Source organism: Felis catus, chromosome B4 (assembly GCF_018350175.1).
Source record: "Felis catus isolate Fca126 chromosome B4, F.catus_Fca126_mat1.0, whole genome shotgun sequence".
Lineage (NCBI taxonomy): Eukaryota > Metazoa > Chordata > Mammalia > Carnivora > Felidae > Felis > Felis catus.
Window position 1 is genome coordinate 42967314 of NC_058374.1, and position 18445 is coordinate 42985758.

The 18445-nt window shown below is 44.0% G+C and overlaps 2 protein-coding genes across 13 annotated transcripts in view; one reads left to right on the forward strand and one right to left on the reverse strand.

The window, feature by feature from the left end:
- LOC109501443 overlaps nt 1-12115 on the reverse strand; it is a 42914-nt gene extending 30799 nt beyond the window's left edge. For 5 of the 7 annotated variants that reach the window (XM_045061333.1, XR_006600521.1, XR_006600519.1 and 2 more), the window contains exons 1-2: nt 11706-12115; nt 11206-11286 (exon numbers count right to left, since the gene is read on the reverse strand). In XM_045061333.1, coding sequence (XP_044917268.1) covers nt 11206-11286; nt 11706-11741 — 117 coding nt within the window. In that variant the 5' untranslated portion in view covers nt 11742-12115. Of the gene's footprint in view, nt 1-134; nt 189-281; nt 656-11205; nt 11287-11705 lie in introns of those variants that run through there. The other 2 variants (XR_006600523.1, XM_045061334.1) reach the window with 2 other exon arrangements.
- Nucleotides 1-18445, forward strand: part of SLC2A3 (solute carrier family 2 member 3) — an 89521-nt gene that overhangs the window by 41378 nt on the left and 29698 nt on the right. The window lies entirely within an intron of this gene.

Sequence of the window (18445 nt, forward strand, 5' to 3'; positions counted from 1 at the left end):
ATATTTAAAAATATGACTCGGGGGGCGCCTGGGCGGCTCAGTCGGTTGAGCAGTCGACTTCGGCTCGGTTCATGATCTCGCAGCTCTTGAGTTCGAGCCCCGTGTCGGGCTCTGTTGTGACAGCTCGGAGCCTGGAGCCTGCTTCAGATTCTGTGTCTCCCTCTCTCTGCGCCTCCCCTGCTCGCGCTCTGTCTCTCAAAAATAAATAAACATTAAAAAAAATTTTTTTAACTGCTTAAAAAAATATGACTCAGCATCTAACAGTGACAGAAAACCAGTAAGTATAGGATCGACAGATTAATGATCTGTATTTAATAACGTGTTCTTTTTATAATGATTTACTCAGAGACTTAATTCCCCTAAGGTCCTTATTCCTCTGCTATTCACATCCCATTTCTCACCCATCACTTCGTTGAATAAATGGGCAACGGCGGTGGTAACATTTTGGCTCCGGTTTCCATCCCCAACTTTTGCAACTTGCACTTCACTGGAATAAGGAGTATTAGAAGCTGGGGAAACCTCTGGCAACAGTCTAGCGCTCAGTACATTACACTGCAGCCATCCTTCCGTCCTTCTCGCCTGCCCCATCTTCAGTGGTTGTGTAAAACTCAATGTGTCTGCTCCTCTTTTTGGGTCGTGTGAAGTGACCATGCAGCTAAGAAGGACAGGGAGACAGGACTTGAAGATTAGCCACCAACCCATCGTTAGCTGCTTTCTCTAATCCAGATCTTAGTTTTCCTCTCCCTAATAATTTGGAGGTCGCTATGTTCAAAATGGCCACTAGGCTCTGGAAAACAGTGTGGAGGTTCCTCAAAAAATTAAAACTAGACCTACCCTATGACCCAGCAGTAGCACTGCTAGGAATTTACCCAAGGGATACAGGAGTACTGATGCATAGGGGCACTTGTACCCCAGTGTTTGTAGCAGCACTCTCAACAATAGCCAAATTATGGAAAGAGCCTAAATGTCCATCAACTGATGAATGGATAAAGAAATTGTGGTTTATAATTGAGTACTACGTGGAGTACTCAATGGAGTACTACGTGGCAATGAGAAAGAATGAAATGTGGCCGTTTGTAGCAACGTGGATGGAACTGGAGAGTGTGATGCTAAGTGAAATAAGCCATACAGAGAAAGACAGATACCATATGTGTTCACTCTTATGTGGATCCTGAGAAACTTAACAGAAACCCATGGGGGAGGGGAAGGAAAAAAAAATAAAAAAGAGGTTAGAGTGGGAGAGAGCCAAAGCATAAGAGACTCCTAAAAACTGAGAACAAACTGAGGGTTGATGGGGGGGTGGGAGGGAGGGGAGGGTGGGTGAGGGCATTGAAGATGGCATCTTTTGGGATGAGCACTGGGTGTTGTATGGAAACCAATTTGACAATAAATTTCATATATTAAAAAAAAAAAAGAAAGAGGGGCGCCTGGGTGGCGCAGTCGGTTAAGCGTCCGACTTCAGCCAGGTCACGATCTCGCGGTCCGTGAGTTCGAGCCCCGCGTCAGGCTCTGGGCTGATGGCTCAGAGCCTGGAGCCTGTTTCCGATTCTGTGTCTCCCTCTCTCTCTGCCCCTCCCCTGTTCATGCTCTGTCTCTCTCTCTCTCCCAAAAAAATAAATAAATGTTGAAAAATAAATAAATAAATAAAATAAAAAAAAAAGAAAGAAAAAAAGAAATATTAAATGTAAAAAAAAAAAAGCAAAAAACCAAAAACCAAAATGGCCACTAGGGATTTAGGCATTATGGTATACACTGTGTTTCTAGATAAATAAAAAGAACCAGATGAACCTATCAGCCCCCCCCCCCCCCCCCACCGTGAAGCAAGGGAACCAGTTTGAGAAGGCACTTTCAACACTGGTAATGTTCCTCCCATGCCCTGTTAGAAAGCATGAGAGAAAGGTGGAGAATGAACCCCTATTTCCTTTTGCATCTCCATCTTGGTAGGCCCACTTTGCATTCCCTAACAAGAAATCCCCAGGGGGTTTTTGCTACTCAAGCTGTCAGTATCCACCCCCCCACCCCCACCCCCCACCCCCCGGCTGTATTCTATTCTCCCCTTACTCTAATCCAGCTGTACTGCCCTTTGCTCTCCTTCCCCTGACCTGGACCTATGTAACCCTGGATTCTCCCGACTTAGGAACTATTTCACTTGATTCCTCCATTGTCTAACTCAGGAGCTGGCAAGTTTGACCTAAAGGGTCAGATCCTAAATATTTTAGGCTTGCTGGGGCCCCGTGGTCCCTGTCATAACTATTCACCTCTGACACTGTAGTGCACAAGCAGCCACTGACAATATGTAAATGAATGAGTGTGGCCGTGTACCCGCAAAACTTTACTTATGGATGCTGGAATTTGAATTTCATATAATATTTTAAAGTGATCTCTATGGCCAACATGGGGCTCGGACTCATGACCCCGAGATCAAGAGTCACACGCTCCACCAACTGAGCCGGCCAAATGCCCCTGAATTTCATGCGATTTTTACAAGTCACAAAACAGTATTCTTTTTCATTTTTTCCAACCATGGGAAAATGTCAAAAGTATTCTTGCTTTATAGGTGGTACAAGGACCGGCTCCCCAAATCCATTACTCCTGAAGGAGATGCTGCCTTTTTGCCCTTCGGTATTTTCTGTTGTCAGAGCCAACGCTGATGAGGAACAGGAGCTTTCTGTCCCTCACGTCGCCTCCTTTCCTGCTCTCCTCATCTCCCCTCCATCTATGAGGATCTTCTTGCGATAGCCTGAGAATAAAGACCCTTACTGCACCACTAAGGGGGGATGGCTCCCTTTCCCCACAACTCTTGAATAACCACATATCGTCAGCCTCAGAGTTATTGCACCCCAGCCATGCTTCCTGTTTATGACCAGCGGCTTAAGAAGGGATCAAGAACAAGCTCTATTTCTAGGAGGAAAGAGATGGGGGTGGGGATGGGGAAACACTGGCTATCCCAGATACTTTGCTGTAAACCTACATGGACTGTATCTTTCTTGTAATATACAGCAATATAGTGTAGAAGTACAGTCAGACAATTAGCTTTGCCCCGAACTATGGTCCTTAAGCAAATTACTTCTAGATTTCTCACGGGAAATCAGGATGGTAATACTAAATTTAAACTATTGTGAATTGTAAACGAAGTAACGTGGTGAGAACCTGGCACTCAATAAATACAGCTTCAATTACTGCAGAGAAGAAAATTTGTGAGCTTCTCACATGTAATTAGAGAATCTTTGGAAAGTATTTAGGTTCTTTTTTTTTTTTTTTAATATGCATACCTGTATTTTTTTTTAATGTTTTTTTATCCTTGAGAGAGAGAGAGAGAGGGAGAGAGAGTGCGAGCAGGGGAGGGGGAGCAGGGGAGAGGGAGACCCAGAATCGGAAGCAGGCTCCAGGCTCTGAGCTGTCAGCACAGAGCCCGACGCGGGGCTCGAACTCATGAGCTGCGAGATCATGACCTGAGCCGAAGTCGGATGCTTAACTGACTGAGTCACCCAAGGCACCCTGGAACTGTATAGGTTCTTAAAAGTAATGAAGATCTAGACTTTCGTTTGTGATTTGCAGTAATTTCTTTATCTCTGAGCATATATATGTTCGACTCTTAAGTAGATATGTCTGTTTCTTTTTTCTTTTCTTTGTGGATGCTTACATGACAGTATATACTGGGCACTGTTGTGTGTGACTGATTTAATCTAATCCTCATAACGAATCTTGAGAAGTAGACTATTATTGCCTTCATTTTACATATGAGGAAATAGAAGCACAGTGAAGCTAACTGACTTTCCCAAGATCACACCATGTAAGTAGCAGAGCTAGAGTTCAAACCCAAGATGTCTGGCCCCAGAATCCATGGTCTTAGCTACTGTTGTTTTAAAATAATTTTTTAGGGGCATCTGGCTGGCTCAGTCGGTTGGGCGTCCGACTTCAGCTCAGGTTATGATCTCACCGTTCGTGGGTTCCAGCCCCACATAGGGCTCTGTGCTGACAGTGTGGAGCTTGCTTGGGGTTCTCTCTGGTTCTCTCTGGCCCTCTCTCTGGCCCTCCCCACTCACGCTCTCTCTGTCTCTCAAAAAATAAGCATTAAAAGCCTAAAGAAAGAAATTTTTAAAGCAGAAATAAAAAGTAAAAATGTACTAAATCATATTAAAGCTAATCTGTCAACCAAATAAAAAAAAAAAGTAAAAATGTGTGCATAACCCCAATACACATTTAAGCTCCATGCAAGCAGAGAATGGAGTTCTACCACCTTGACCACAATACCCTTAGTATCTAAAACTGGGCCTGGCAACCTACAGATCCGTATGAACGAATAGATGAATTAGCCCTGACCTATATCCCATCATGGATTTTCCAGGCCATTTGTCTTTCTTCCTTATTCTTAGTACAGTATTAATTAGTTAACTAATTGATACCTCTTCCCTCTAATAGTATTAAGAGGGAGAAAGCCAAAGAATATCAATAAAAGGCCCCGAACCCTTAAAGGACCACTGAACAAGGGCATGAATTTAATCGACTACCTTTTTCCTTTAATTTTGCAAAAACGTGTGTAAACTTGTTTATTTCCAATTATCTGAAAATACCCATTTATATGTAACCGGAATTAAACTGGATTTAAAAAGCCCACCTGGAACCTAATATTTAAAGAATTGAGATTGTGATTTTAATCAGAGTAACTCTCCCACATTTGAACATTCATACGGTTACAGGATCGTAGGGACAGGCTATCAAAGTCACATTTTTTTGCACACATTTTTTAAATAGGTACATAATCATGCAATAAGTTCACATCCAACCATTCAAGAAGAACTCGAGTTTTACACACCCAGGAGATTGTACAGATTCGTGTCAAATAGGGAAGAACCAGAAAGGATGAAAAACAGCCAAAAAAGGGAGATAAAGATATTGCCTGCATCCCTGGTAGCATCAGCACGAAAATACATTCCGTGGGAGGAGGGGAGAAGCAGAAGAGTAAAAAAAACGACAGGAACCTTTGGTCACCCTTGAGTGATGGAACTGGTCGCTTAGGAGATTTGGCAGACGGTCTACAAAGCACGTCTGCACCAGCTTACGTAGCCTCAAAACGCAAGCAGGCGGGGCTAACCTACAGGGTAGCACAGCCAAGAAGAAATTCTTGGGTTTCTGGGCCCGCCTCATCCAAATATTCCAGCGACTTCTGCTTCAATTTCGGGGCTGAAAACAAGAAGGCCGGTGGCCTCAGCTATTTGAAAAGAAGATGTGTAAATTAGGGAAGCTGATTTTTCACTGCCTAGAAAGATTGCATGGCACTTGTAAATGAAGCACGTATGGGAGACATAAAATTATTATAAGTACAGTGGCTAGAACACTGCCTGGCACATCATAAACACTGGATGAAATTTGTTGAGTGCATGTAGTATGGACAGTTCTGATAAGGAGAATCCACGGTTCTCAGTTTAGCTCAAGCCCCCAGTGCCTCACACATCTCTTCCGTGATGAGTTGCTGAACGCCAAAGCTAAAATACGTGGCTGTTTGGAGGAGTGAAGGTGGAGGTTTTTTAGTCTCTTCCCACTATGTCTGTCCTGTTAGGAGGGTTGGTCATACTTCTCGCTCAAGTACCCTAATAATAAATGGCACTGTGACTGCTTTCTCTTAACCTCCCCCCTGCTAGGAGGGAATTAGAGCCTCTGGCTTGAAAAAGAGCTTGTTCTTTGTGATCCCACCTGGAGCTCAGACCATCTCGGAGTGGGAGGGGAACTAGCTTGAAAGCAGACAATGCCTGTGGTTTCCACACTGCAATTCCACCGATGACCCAGAAACCCCCAGATGCCTCCCCTCCCCCTTCCTACCATAGCCAATGCTTGGCAGCTCCTTCGCCTGTTTTCTGGGTCTTGTACTCCCTTTTTGAGACTGTCATAAGAGCTTATGGTCAGAAAAGTACACTGAAACGCAACTTTTGCATTGACTTGCAGGGGGATTGTGTCCATCTCAGAACCCCATATTAATAAATGCCACCCCAGAGCTTCAAACAGCCTTTTTCCTCCTAGAGAACTTGGTGGATTTTTTTTTTTTTTTTCCTGAGGACCTGGCCTGTGCCGGGCAGGAGGGCCACCAAAGTTGGGGAAGTAAGTGTCCTGCTGAAAGAAGGCAGACCTTAATTATGAAACACTGCATCGAACTGTAGTGGCATTGCTCCTTACGCCATCCACAGATTGGCCCTTGGTTATGGTTTTTTGAAAGGGTGGATATGAGTCAGTGTGAACACTTCACTTATCAGTGTTTAGTAGCTGTCTTCCTGTAAATGAGCCAGGCAGGGGTATCCTGGTGATAGTGTCAGACTAATAGCCACAAAGAGAACAAAAGACATTTATGGTTTTAGAGCACTGCCAGAGTAAACTTAAGGAACTTAAACAGAGCTCTTTGCTTCTTGCAAGCAGAAGTCTGTGTTTTCTATTAGCGATTGTGCAGAAGTTGACATTTAAAATACTTGCTTATGATCCAGCAGTCACACTCCTTGGTATTTACCCAAATGAATTGAACATCTACATCCACTTGATAGAGAACTGAGGGTTGTTGGAGGGGAGGTAGAGGGGGGATGGGCTAAGTAGGGATGGGCATGAAGGGGGGCCCTTGTTGTGATGAGCCCTGGGTGTTGTATGTAAGTGATGAATCACTAAATTCTGCAACGGAAACCAATATTATACTCTATGTTAACTAACTAGAATTTAAATTCAAATTTGGAAATAAACTCTACATCCACACACAAACTTGTGCATGAAGGTTTATAGCAGCTTTGTTTATAATTGCCAAAACTTGGAAGCAACCAAGATGCCCTTCAGGAGGTAAACAGATAACAAGCTGTGGTGCATCCAATGGACTATTATACAGGGCTAAAAAAAGATATGACCTATAGAAGAAGAGATAAAGAAATGAGCTATCATGGGGTGACTGGGTGGCTCAGTCGGTTAAGCATCTGACTTCGGCTCAGGTTGTGATCTCGTGGTTCGTGGGTTCAAGCCTTGCATCGGGCTCTGTGCTGACAGCTCAGAGCCTGGAGCCTGCTTCCGATTCTGTGTCTCCCTCTCTCTCTGCCCCTTCCCCACTCACACTCTGTTTCTCTCTATCTCAAAAATAAATGTACATTAAAAAAATTACGGAAAAAAAAGCTAGAAATGATTATGGTTAGTGAGGAAGGCACGTCAAAAACCAAGCGAGCGTGAAAGCCGGGTCTCTTGTACCCGTTAGTCAAGTTACGAGTGCAAAGGAAAACTTATGAAGGAAATGAAAGCACTATGCCAGTGAACACAGAAATGATGAGAAAATGAAACAGCCTAATTACTTATATGGAAAACATTTCACTGGTCTGGATAGATGATCAGAGCAGCCACAACATTCCTTGAGCCAAAGTCTAACCCCGAGCAAGGCTCTAAGTCTTTTCAGTTCTATGAAGCTGAGGGGCACCTGGGTGGCTCAGTTGGTTAAGCCTCCGACTCTTGGTTTTGCCTCAGGTCACGATCTCACAGTTTGTGGGTTTGAGCCCCGCGTCAGGCTGTGCCGGCCTGCTTGGGATTCTCCCTCTCTCCCTCTGTCTGCCCCTCTCCCACTCTCTCTTCCCCTTTCCCTCAAAATAAATAAATAAACTTTATTTTAAAAATAAAATAAAAATCCGAGGAAGACTGAGAGAGGCAAGGAAGCCACAGAAGAAAAGTCTGAAGCTAACAGAGGTTGGTTCAGGGGGTTTGAGGGAAGAAATCACCTCTATAACATAAAAGTGCACGGTGAGGCAGCAAGTGCTAACATAGAAGCTGCAGCAACTTGTCCAGAAGATCTAGCTCGGATAATTAACGAAGGCGGCCACGCTAAACAGCCAGCCGATCTTCAGTGTAGACAGACGGCCTTCTACGGAGAGAAGATGCCACCTAGGACTTTCATAGCTACAGAGGAGAAGTCGGTGCCTGGCCTCGAAGTTTCAGAGGACAGGCTGACTCTCTTGCAAGGGGTAATGCGGCTGGTGACTAAGCTGAAGCCAGTGCTCGTGCACATTCTGGAAGTCCCAGGGCCTCAAGAATTCTGCTAACTCGACTCTGCCTGCGCTCTGTAACTGGAAGAGCAAAGCCTGGGCGACAGCACATCTGTTTACGACGTGGTTTGCTGAATATTTTACCCACCGCTGAGACCTACTGCTCAGAAGAAAAGTCTTCTTTCCAAACACGACGGCTCATTGACAACGCCCCCGGTCACCCAGGAGCTCCGATGGAGATGTCCGACGAGATTCCTGCTGTTTTCACGCCTGCTAGCACAACAGCCATTCTGCAGGGTGCGGATCGAAGAATAGGTCTACTTCAAGTCTTATGTAAGAAATACATTTTGGGGGCGCCTGGGTGGCTCAGTCGGTTAAGCGTCCGACTTCGGCTCAGGTCATGATCTCATGGTTTTTGGGTTCGAGCCCCGCGTCAGGCTCTGTGCTGGCAGCTCAGAGCCTGGAGCCTGCTTCAGATTCTGTGTCCCCCTCTCTCTCCGCCCCACCCCTGCCTGTGCTCGGTCTCTCTCTGTCTTTCAAAAATGAATAAACAAAAAAAGTAAAAGAAAAAAAGAAAAAAGAAATACATTTCGTGAGGCTTTAGCTAGCATAGACAGTGATTCCTCTGATGGATCTTGGCAAAGTAAATTGAAAACCTTCTGGAAGGGATTTACCATTTTAGATGCCATTAAGAACATCTGTGATTCATGGGAAAGGGTTGAAGTATCGACGTGAACAGGAGTTTGGAAGATGGTGATTCCAAATCTCTTTGATGACGTTGAGAAGTTCAAGCCCTCGGTGGAGAAGGACCTGCAGATGTGGTAGAAACAGCAAGAGAACTACAATCGGAAGTGGAGCCTGAAGCTGCGACTGAGTTGCTGGAATCTCAAGATAAACCTTGAACAGATGAGGAATCGCCTCTCGCGGATGAGCAAAGAAAGTGGTTTCTCGAGATGGCACCTACTCCTGTTGAAGACGGTGTGAAGCCTGTCGAAATGACCACAGCCGATTTCGAACATTACATATATCTTAGCTGATAGAGCAGCAGCAGCAGGGTGTGAGAGGACTGCTTCCAATTTTGAAAGAAGTTGTACTGTGGGTGAAATGTTATCAAACGGGCATCGCATGCTACAGAGCAATCATTTGTGAAAGGAGTCAATCAATGGGGCCAACTTCACTGTTTTCTTATTTTAAGAAATTGCCATGGGGCATGGGGGGCGCCTGGGTGGCTCAGTGGTTAAGCAACCGAGTTCGGCTCAGGTGATGATCTCGCAGTTTATGAGTTCAAGCCCCGCGTGGGGCTCTGTGCTGACAGCTCAGAGCCCGGAACCTGCTTCGGATTCTGTGTTTCCCCCTCTCTCTACCCCTCCCCTGCTCACTCTCTGTGTCTCTGTGTCTCTCAATAATAGACAAACATTAAAAAAAATTTTAAATAAATTGCCACGGGTGCCCAGCTGATACAGTTACTAGAGCATGCAACTCTTGATCTGGGGTTTTTAAGCTCAAGGCCCACGTTGGGCCTACAACTTACTTGAAGAAGAAGAAGAAGAAGAAGAAGAAGAAGAAGAAGGAGGAGGAGGAGGAGGAGGAGGAGGAGGAGGAGGAGGAGGAGAGAAGAGAGAAGAGAGAAGAAGAAGAGGAGGAGGAAGAAGTTGCCACTATCACTCCATTCCTTAGCAACCACCACCCTGATCAGTCATCAGTCATCAACATCAAGGCAACACTCTCCGTCAACAAAAAGATTGCCACTTGCTGAAAGCTCGCATAAAGGTCAGCATTTTTAAGCAATAAGATAATTTTTTAATGCTTTTATTATGTGCTCTGTCAGCACAGAGCCCGACGTGGGGCCTAGAACTCATGAACCGCAAGACCATGACATGAGCCAAAGTCGATTGCTCAACTGACTGAGCCACCCAGGAGCCCAAGCAATAAAATACTTTAAATTAATGTATGTACATCGTTGTTGTTTTTTTTTATCAGACACAGTGTTATTGCACATTCGATAGACTGTAGTATAGCGTACATATAACTTTTTGTGCCCTGGGAAACCAAAAAAAAAAAAAAAAAATCACTTGACTTGATTTATTATGATATTTGCTTTATTGCAGTGGTCTGGAACCGAACCTGCAACCTCACCGAGGAATACCTATGTATGACATTCTACAAAAGGCACTACTATGGAAGCGGTCAAAACCCTGGTTGCCAGGGGATGGGGTGTTGAGGGGAGGAGGGATGAATAGGCAGAACACAGCCGTTTTAGGGCAGCAAAACTATTCACTATGATACTGTAACGACAGATACATGTCATTACATGTTTGTCCAAGCCCACAAAACGCACAAGACCCAGAGTGAACCCCCGTGTAAAGTGTGGACTTTGGGTGACTCTGATGTGTCAAGGTAGGTTCATCAGTTGTACAAATATACCCCACTAATGTAAGATGTTAAAAATAGGAAAGCCGGGATGGTATATGGGAACCCTCTGTACCTTCTGCTCTGTTTATCTGCAAATTTAAATTTGCTCTCCCTAAAATAAAGTACTAATAATAAGAATAATAAAACCCCCGAGCCCTGGTTTATATGTTTCTCTTCATCCCCTTCCATGAGACCTTGAGGACAGAAACCAAATCCTTTGCATCTTTAGAATCACAGAATCTAAGGATGAAGAGGAGGAGAGTGTCCTGTTGTTAGCACAGATCCTAAAGTATTCACATGTCTAAAACAAAACTCTTGTTTTTTTTTTAATTTTGTAAGTTTATTTATTTGGAGAGAGACAGAGACAGGGTTGGTAGGGAGGGGCAGAGAGACAGAATCCCAAGCAGGCTCTGCACTGTCAGCACAGTGCCCCACACGGGGCTCGAACTCACGGAACCGTGAGATCATGACCTGAGCCCAAACCGAGAGTCTGACACTTAACCGGCCGAGTCACCTGGGTGCCCCCAAAACAAAATTCTTGATTTGACCCCTCAAACCTGCTCCTCTCTCTGCTTTCCTAATTGAAGTAAATAGCAACCCAAGGCCTGCAGCTGCTCAGACCAAAACCCTGAGGATCATTCTCTACTCCTTCTTTTCTTCACTCGCACCCACCATCTAGACTCTTTGGTTAACCCTATAGGTTCTATATTGAAAATATCTTTTCGAATCCAACCACTTACTGCTTCCACTACTACTACTCTCATTCAGGTCCTACCAAGTTCAAGTCGCCATCATTTCTTACCTGGACCAGCAGCTTCCTAATTGGTCTCTGTGTTTCCACACTTGCTCTCCTCCAGCATCTTCTCCATTGGACAGCAGAGACCTTTTGGAAAACATAAATCAACTAATGTCACTGGTTTGCCTTAAAACCTAAAATGGCCCGGTAGCTTCCTGGCTTTCTGTCACCTCTAAAATAGAATCCAGAATCCTTGCCACGGCTTGCAGTGGCCTAGATGATCAGAATCCTGCTTAACCCTCCAACATCATTTCTCCTCCCTCTTTGCTCCTGGTTCACAACACTCCCGCAGAGCAGGCTTTTGGCCCCATGCCAAGCACACATCTTCCCCTCCTCTTGGCGTCTTTGTACTTCAATTGCCTTCTGTTTGAAATGCTGTTCTCGAAAAAGCTCCCTACACTTGCTCCCTCCTGACACTCAGATTTCTGTTCAGATGCCATCTCTGCTAAGATCAATCCTAACTCCCCCATTGTATATACCCCCCCCCCAATTCTTTATTATCTTACCTTGCTCCACTGTTCTTCAAAGTGCTCCCTTATCATTCCCTGAGATTATATATTTACTTGTTTGCTTGTTATCTGCCGCATTAGCCTGCTGCTGTAACAAAATACCACAGACTGGGTTGTATTAAATAACAGAAATTTGCTTTCTCACAGTTCTGGGGGCTGCAAATCCAAGGGCAGGGTGCCGGCAGGGTTGGTTTCTCATAAGACCTCTTTCCTCGCGGTAAACTGCCGTTTCATGGCGTTCTCACATAGCCTTTTCTCTGTGTGTACATCCCCAGCGTGTCTCACTTTCTACAAGGACACCAGTCATTTGGGATTAGGGCCCCATTCTTATGACCTCATTTAAACTTTATGACCTCGTTTAAACTTAATAACTTCTGGGGCGCCTGGGTGGCTCAGTCGGTTGGGCATCCGGCTTTGGCTCAGGTCATGATCTCGCAGTTTGTGAGTTTGAGCCCCACGTTGGGCTCTGTGTGGACAGCTCAGAGCTTGGAGCCTGCTTAGGATTCTGCACCTCCCTTTCTCTCTGCTCCTCTCTCTCTCTCTCTCTCTCTCTGTCTCTCTCTCTCCAAATTAAACATTAAAGAAAAATTTTTTTAACTTAATAACTTCAGGGCTTCTGCATGGCTCAGCCAGTTACGCGTCGACTCTTGATCTCCACTCAGGTCATGATCTCGTAGTTTGGGAGATCGAGCCCCGCATCAGGCTCTGCACTGACAGTGCTGAGCCTGCTTGGGATCCTCTCTCTCCCTTTCTGCCCCTCCCCCACTCTCTCTCTCTCTCCCCCTCTCTCTCTCTCAAAATAAATAAACATTAAAAATAATTAATAACCTCTTTAAAGGTCCTGTCTCCAGCTATACTTACACTCTAAGGTATTATAGGTTAGGGCTTCAACATACACATTTTAGGAAGGCACAGTTCAATCCATAACACCCACCCTCTGCCCCACCCCCAGATTTATGTCCTTCTCACATGCAAAATACATTCATTTCCATCCCAGGAGCCTCAAAAGTCTTTCTTATCCCATTCTAGCATCTGGTCTACATACAGAGTCTCACCTGAGTATCATCTGGATCAGATATGGGTGAGACTGGAGGTATGATTCATCCTAAGGGAACATTTCTCTCCAGCTATGAACCTGTGAAAGCAAACAAGTTACGTGCCTCCAAAATACAGTAGTGGGACAGGCGTAAGACGGACACTCTGTTTCCAAAAGGGAGAAACTGGAAAGAAAAAAGGGCTGACGAGTTACCAAACAAATCTAAAATCTAGCAAGGTAAACCCCATTAGTTCGTTCTTTCTTTCTTTCTTTCTTTCTTTCTTTCTTTCTTTCTTTCCTTCTTTCTTCTTTCTTTCCTTCCTTCCTTCCTTCCTGCCTGCCTGCCTTCCTTCCTTCCTTCCTCCCTCCCTCCCTTTCTTTCTTTCTTTCTTTCTTTCTTTCTTTCTTTCTTTCTTTCTTTCTTTCCTTCCTTCCTTCCTTCTTCTTTCTTTCTTTCCTTCCTTCCTTTCCTTCCTTCCTTCCTTCCTTCCTTCCTTCCTTCCTTCCTTCTTTCCTCCCTCCCTTTCTTTCTTTCTTTCTTTCTTTCTTTCTTTCTTTCTTTCCTTCTTCTTTCTTTCTTTCCTTCCTTCCTTCCTTCCTTCCTTCCTTCCTTCCTTCCTTTCCTTCCTTCCTTTCTTCTTTCTTTCTTTCTTTCTTTCTTTCTTTCTTTCTTTCTTTCTTTTTTTCTTTCTTTCCTTCCTTCTTCTTTTTTTCCTTCCTTCCTTCCTTCTTTTCTTTCTTTCTTTCTTTCTTTCTTTCTTTCTTTCTTTCTTTCCTTCCTTCCTTCCTTCCTTCCTTCCTTCCTTTCCTTCCTTCCTTTTTTCTTTCTTTCTTTCTTTCTTTCTTTCTTTCTTTCTTTCTTTCTTTCTTATTGCAGTTAAAAGCACATAACATAAAATTTACCATCTTAGAGCACCTGGATGGCTCAGTTGGTTAAGCGTCTGACTTTGGCTCAGGTCACGATCTCACAGTTCGTGAGTTCGAGGCCGCATCGGGCTGTCTGAAGCCTGCCTCAGATCCTCCTTTCCCCTCTCTCTGCCCCTCTCCTGCTCACGCTTGCACATGCACATGTGCTCTCTCTCTCAAAAATAAACATTAAAAAAGTTTTTTACCATCTTAACCATCCATAAGTGTACAGTTCAGACATGTTAAGTGTATTCACATTGTTACGGAACAGATATCCAGAACTTTTCATCTTGCAAACACTTTATACTCATTAAAGGACAACTCCCCTTTTCTCTTTCCCTCCAACTCCAGGTAACCATTCTACTGTCTGTTTCCATGAGTGTGACTACTTTGTTTATTTATTTGTTTATTATTTTAGAGAGAGAGAGCACGGCGCGCGATTGGGGGAGAGGGGCAGAGACACAGAGCAAGAGAGAATCTCAGTCGGGCTCAATGCTCAGCCTCTAGTACCTTAGAATGTAACTGTAGTTGGAGACAGGTCCTTTAAAGAGATTGTTAAGGTTTTTATTTTTTTTAATGTTTATTTATTTTGAGAGAGAGAGTCGGGGGAGGGGCAGAGAGAGAGGGAGAGAGAGAATCCCAAGCAAGCTCAGCACAGTCAGCGCAGAGCCCAACACGGGACCTGATCCCACAACCTTGGGATCATGACCTGAGCCGAAATCAAGAGTCAGATGGACACTCAACCAACTGAGGCACCCAGGCGCCCCTGACTGTGATTACTTTAGATACCTCCTATAAGTAGAATCCTACAGTGTTTATCTTTTTATGACTGGTTTATTTCACTTAGCATTATGGCCTCAAGGTCAATTCATGTTGTAAGATGTGACAGGATTTCCTTCCTTTTTGAGGATGAATAATATTCCCTTGGATATATATATATTCCTTGGATATTTATCTGTTCATCTCTTGATGGACACTCGGATTGCTTCCACCTTTGGCGATAGTGAATAGTCCTGGGTGTGCTACATGAATGTGCAGATATTTCTGTTTAAGACTTTGCTTTCCAGGGGCGCCTGGGTGGCTCAGTCGGTTAAGCGTCCGACTTCAGCTCAGGTCACGATCTCGCGGTCCGCGAGTTCGAGCCCCGCGTCGGGCTCTGGGCTGATGGCTCGGAGCCTGGAGCCTGCTTCCGATTCTGTGTTTCCCTCTCTCTCTGCCCCTCCCCCGTTCATGCTGTGTCTCTCTCTGTCTCAAAAATAAATAAACGTTAAAAAAAAATAAAAAAAAAAAAAAAGACTTTGCTTTCCATTCTTTTGGATATATACCTAGAAGGGAGCTTGCTGGATCATAGGGTAGTTCTATTTTTAATTTTTTTGAGGAACCACTATGCTGTTCTCCATGACAATGGTACTACTCTGCAATTCAACCAACAGTGCCCAAGAGTATCAATTTCTTCATACCCTCACCAACACTTGTTATTTTCTGTCGTTGTTGTTTTTGATAATGGCCATTGTAATGGGCATGAAGAGATTTCTCATTGTTGTCGTAATTTGCATTTCTCTGATCATTATCGATGTTGAGCATCTTTTCACGTGCCTGTTGGTCACCGGTATATCATGTTTGGAAAAATGTCTATTCAAATCCTTTGCCCATTTTTGATCAGGTTATTTGAATTATTTTGTTGTTAAGCTGTTCATATATTCTGAATATTAACCCCTTATCTGATATATGATTTGCAAAATTTTCTTTGGTTCCATAGGTTGCCTTTTCACCTTGTTCATTGTATCCTTTGATGAACAAAGGTTTTTAAGGTTGATGGAGACACATTTGCCTTTTTTTTTTTACTTTTGTTGCCTGTGCTTTTGGTGTCCTAGCCAAGAAATCTGTTTCATTAGATTTAAGTCTCAAGATAACCCTCCTTGGCTCAGTACTCTGCCCTCGGGGCCCCCTGAGGTGACAGCCTTTCCTTGAGGGCCCTTGTGCTCTGGCCTGTGGTAGGAGAGGCAACCCTGCTGATCTCTGAATCAACTTCAGTGTCATTCTTACCTCTTATTGAAAGACATCCCATGGTGATAGTTCTGTTGTCCCGTCCTGTAGAATCCTAGCAGGCTTCACCTTCCTTCATTTTATCTTGTCTCTGTGCCCATAGTCCAAGCTGGCCGTGTGTCTACTGACATAACACCATTTCCATTCCTAGATTCTACTAAGGTGGCAGGTTAAAGCCATGCGTTGTGCTCATGATCTCTGTATCAAGTGAACTTTCAGCCATACCCTTGGTGTCCTCTCCAGAGCAAGCATTCTTGTTCTGTAATATGGATAAGCTAAGAATTTTCCAAATTTTCATCTTCTGGTTCCTTGTTGCTTGACGGTTCCTCTTTCAATGTATCTCTCTCTTCTCCTGTGTTCCTATCGGCAGCAACGAGAAACCAAGTCATACTTTTTACACGGTACTTAGAAATCTCCTCAACTAGATATCCTATTTCATTACAAACAAGTTCTCCTTTCCACAAAACACTAGAACACAATTCCTCCAAGTTCTTTGCCACTTCACAACAAGGACCAACTTTCTTCCAGTTTCCGATAACATGCTCCTCATTTTCGTCTGACACCTCACCAGAATCACCTTTCCCATTCGTATTCCTAGCAATAATTTCTTCAAGACAGTCTCGGCTTTTACTAGTATGTACCTCCAAATGCTTCCAGCCTCTACCCATTACTCAGCTCCAAAGCCACTTCTAGGTTTTTAGGTATCTGCTATAGCAGCATTCGATTTCTTGGTAACAAAATTTGTCAGGGCCCTGCAGAGAAACAGAACCAACAGGATGTGTATATATAGAAAAAGATTTTTGTTTTAAGGAATTTACTTATGGAGGCTGGCAAGTCCAAGCAGGGTGGGCTGGCAGGTTGGAGACTCTCTAAAGGCCATCGCCTGCAGAATTCTTTCTTGCTTGGAGGCGGAGCAGGGGATATTAGTCTTTGTTCTCTTCAAGCCTTCAACTGATTGGGTGAAGTCCACCAACATTATGGAGGGCAATCTGCTTCATTCAAAGTCCCCCAATTTAAATGTAAATCTCACTTGAAAACTCCCCCAGAGAAACATCTAGGATAATATTTGACCAAATTTCTAGGCACTGTGGCCCAGGCAAGTTGACATATAAAAGTAACCATCACAGGGGTACCTGGGTGGTTCAGTCAGTAGAGCATGCAACTCTTTTTTTTTTTTTTTTTTTTTTTTTTTTTGCAGAAGGGGCAGAGAGAGAGGGAAGAGAAGGACAGAGAGATTCCCAAGCACTGACAGTGCAGAGCCCCACATGGGGCTTGAACTCATGAACTGTGAGATCATGAACTAAGCCAAGATCAAAAGTTGGATGCTTCACCAACTGAGCCACCCAGGCGCCTCGAGCATGCAGCTCTTGATCTCAGGGTTGTAAGTTCGAGCCCCATGTTGGGTGTAGAGATTAGTTAAAAATAAAATCTTAAAGGGGCACATTATCAGTGTGGAGCCCGCTTGGGATTCTCTCTCTCTCCCTCTCTCTCTCTGCTTCTCCCCAACCCATGCGTGTACGTGTGCATGCTCTGTCTCAAAAATAAATACACTAAAATAAATATATAAATAAAATCGTTTTAAACAATTAACCATCACCTACGCCTTCCATATTCAAATTTAAGGTTAGGGTATGGACTTTGAGGGTAGGGACTTGTCTTAGTGACATTTGTATTACCTGCACCTAGAACTGTGCCTAGCGTGTAGTAGGCAATGAACAGTTGAGGGAAACTGCATAAATGATTGACTGAATGAATGAATGTATATATTTGCCAGAGCTTTAGAGTTTGAGGGTTTTTTTCTTTTCTTTTTTCTTTTCTTTTCTCTTTCTTTCTTTCTTTGTTTCTTTCTTTCTCTCTCTCTCTCCCTCCCCCCTCTTTCTTTCTTTCTTTCTTTCTTTCTTTCTTTCTTTCTTTTTCTTTCTTTCCTTCTTTCCCTTTCTTTCTTTCTTTCTTTCTTTCTTTCTTTCTTTCTCTCTTTCTTTTCTTTCACATTATCTCATTTCTCTCAATGATCCCATGAGCTGAGTATTATGGCCTTCAACTAAAATACTGAGGTTGAGACAGAGAAGTTACGTGACCTGTTCAAATGTCTAAACTCTAGTTCATGTTTCAGAGCTGGGACTCAGATTCTGCTCTTTCGACCCCCAATCCTCTGCTTGGTCAATTATAGTAAGCTGTGATTATTCTGTCTCTCCTACCTATTCTTCCTAGTGTTGATAATAAGGACAGTGGATAACATAATAATGCCAAGTCTCTGCTAGGTGTTAAAAAGGGTGTTTAAGGGGCGCCTGGGTGGCGCAGTCAGTTAAGCGCCCGACTTCAGCCAGGTCACGATCTCGCGGTCCGGGAGTTCGAGCCCCACATCGGGCTCTGGGCTGATGGCTCGGAGCCTGGAGCCTGTTTCCGATTCTGTGTCTCCCTCTTTCTCTGCCCCTCCCCCGTTCATGCTCTGTCTCTCTGTGTCCCAAAAATAAATAAAAACGTTGAAAAAAAATTTAAAAAAAAAAAAAGGGTGTTTAAGGGGCGCCTGGGTGGCTCAGTCGGTTGAACGTCCGACTTCGGCTCAAGTCATGATCTCACAGCTCGTGAGTTCGAGCCCCGCGTCGGGCTCTGTGCTGACAGCTCGGAGCCTGGAGCCTGCTTCGGATTCTGTGTCTCCCTCTCTCTCTGCCCCTAACCCACTTGCATTCTCTCTCTGTCTCTCTCAAAAATAAACATTATTTTTTTTTTAATAATAAATAAATAAATA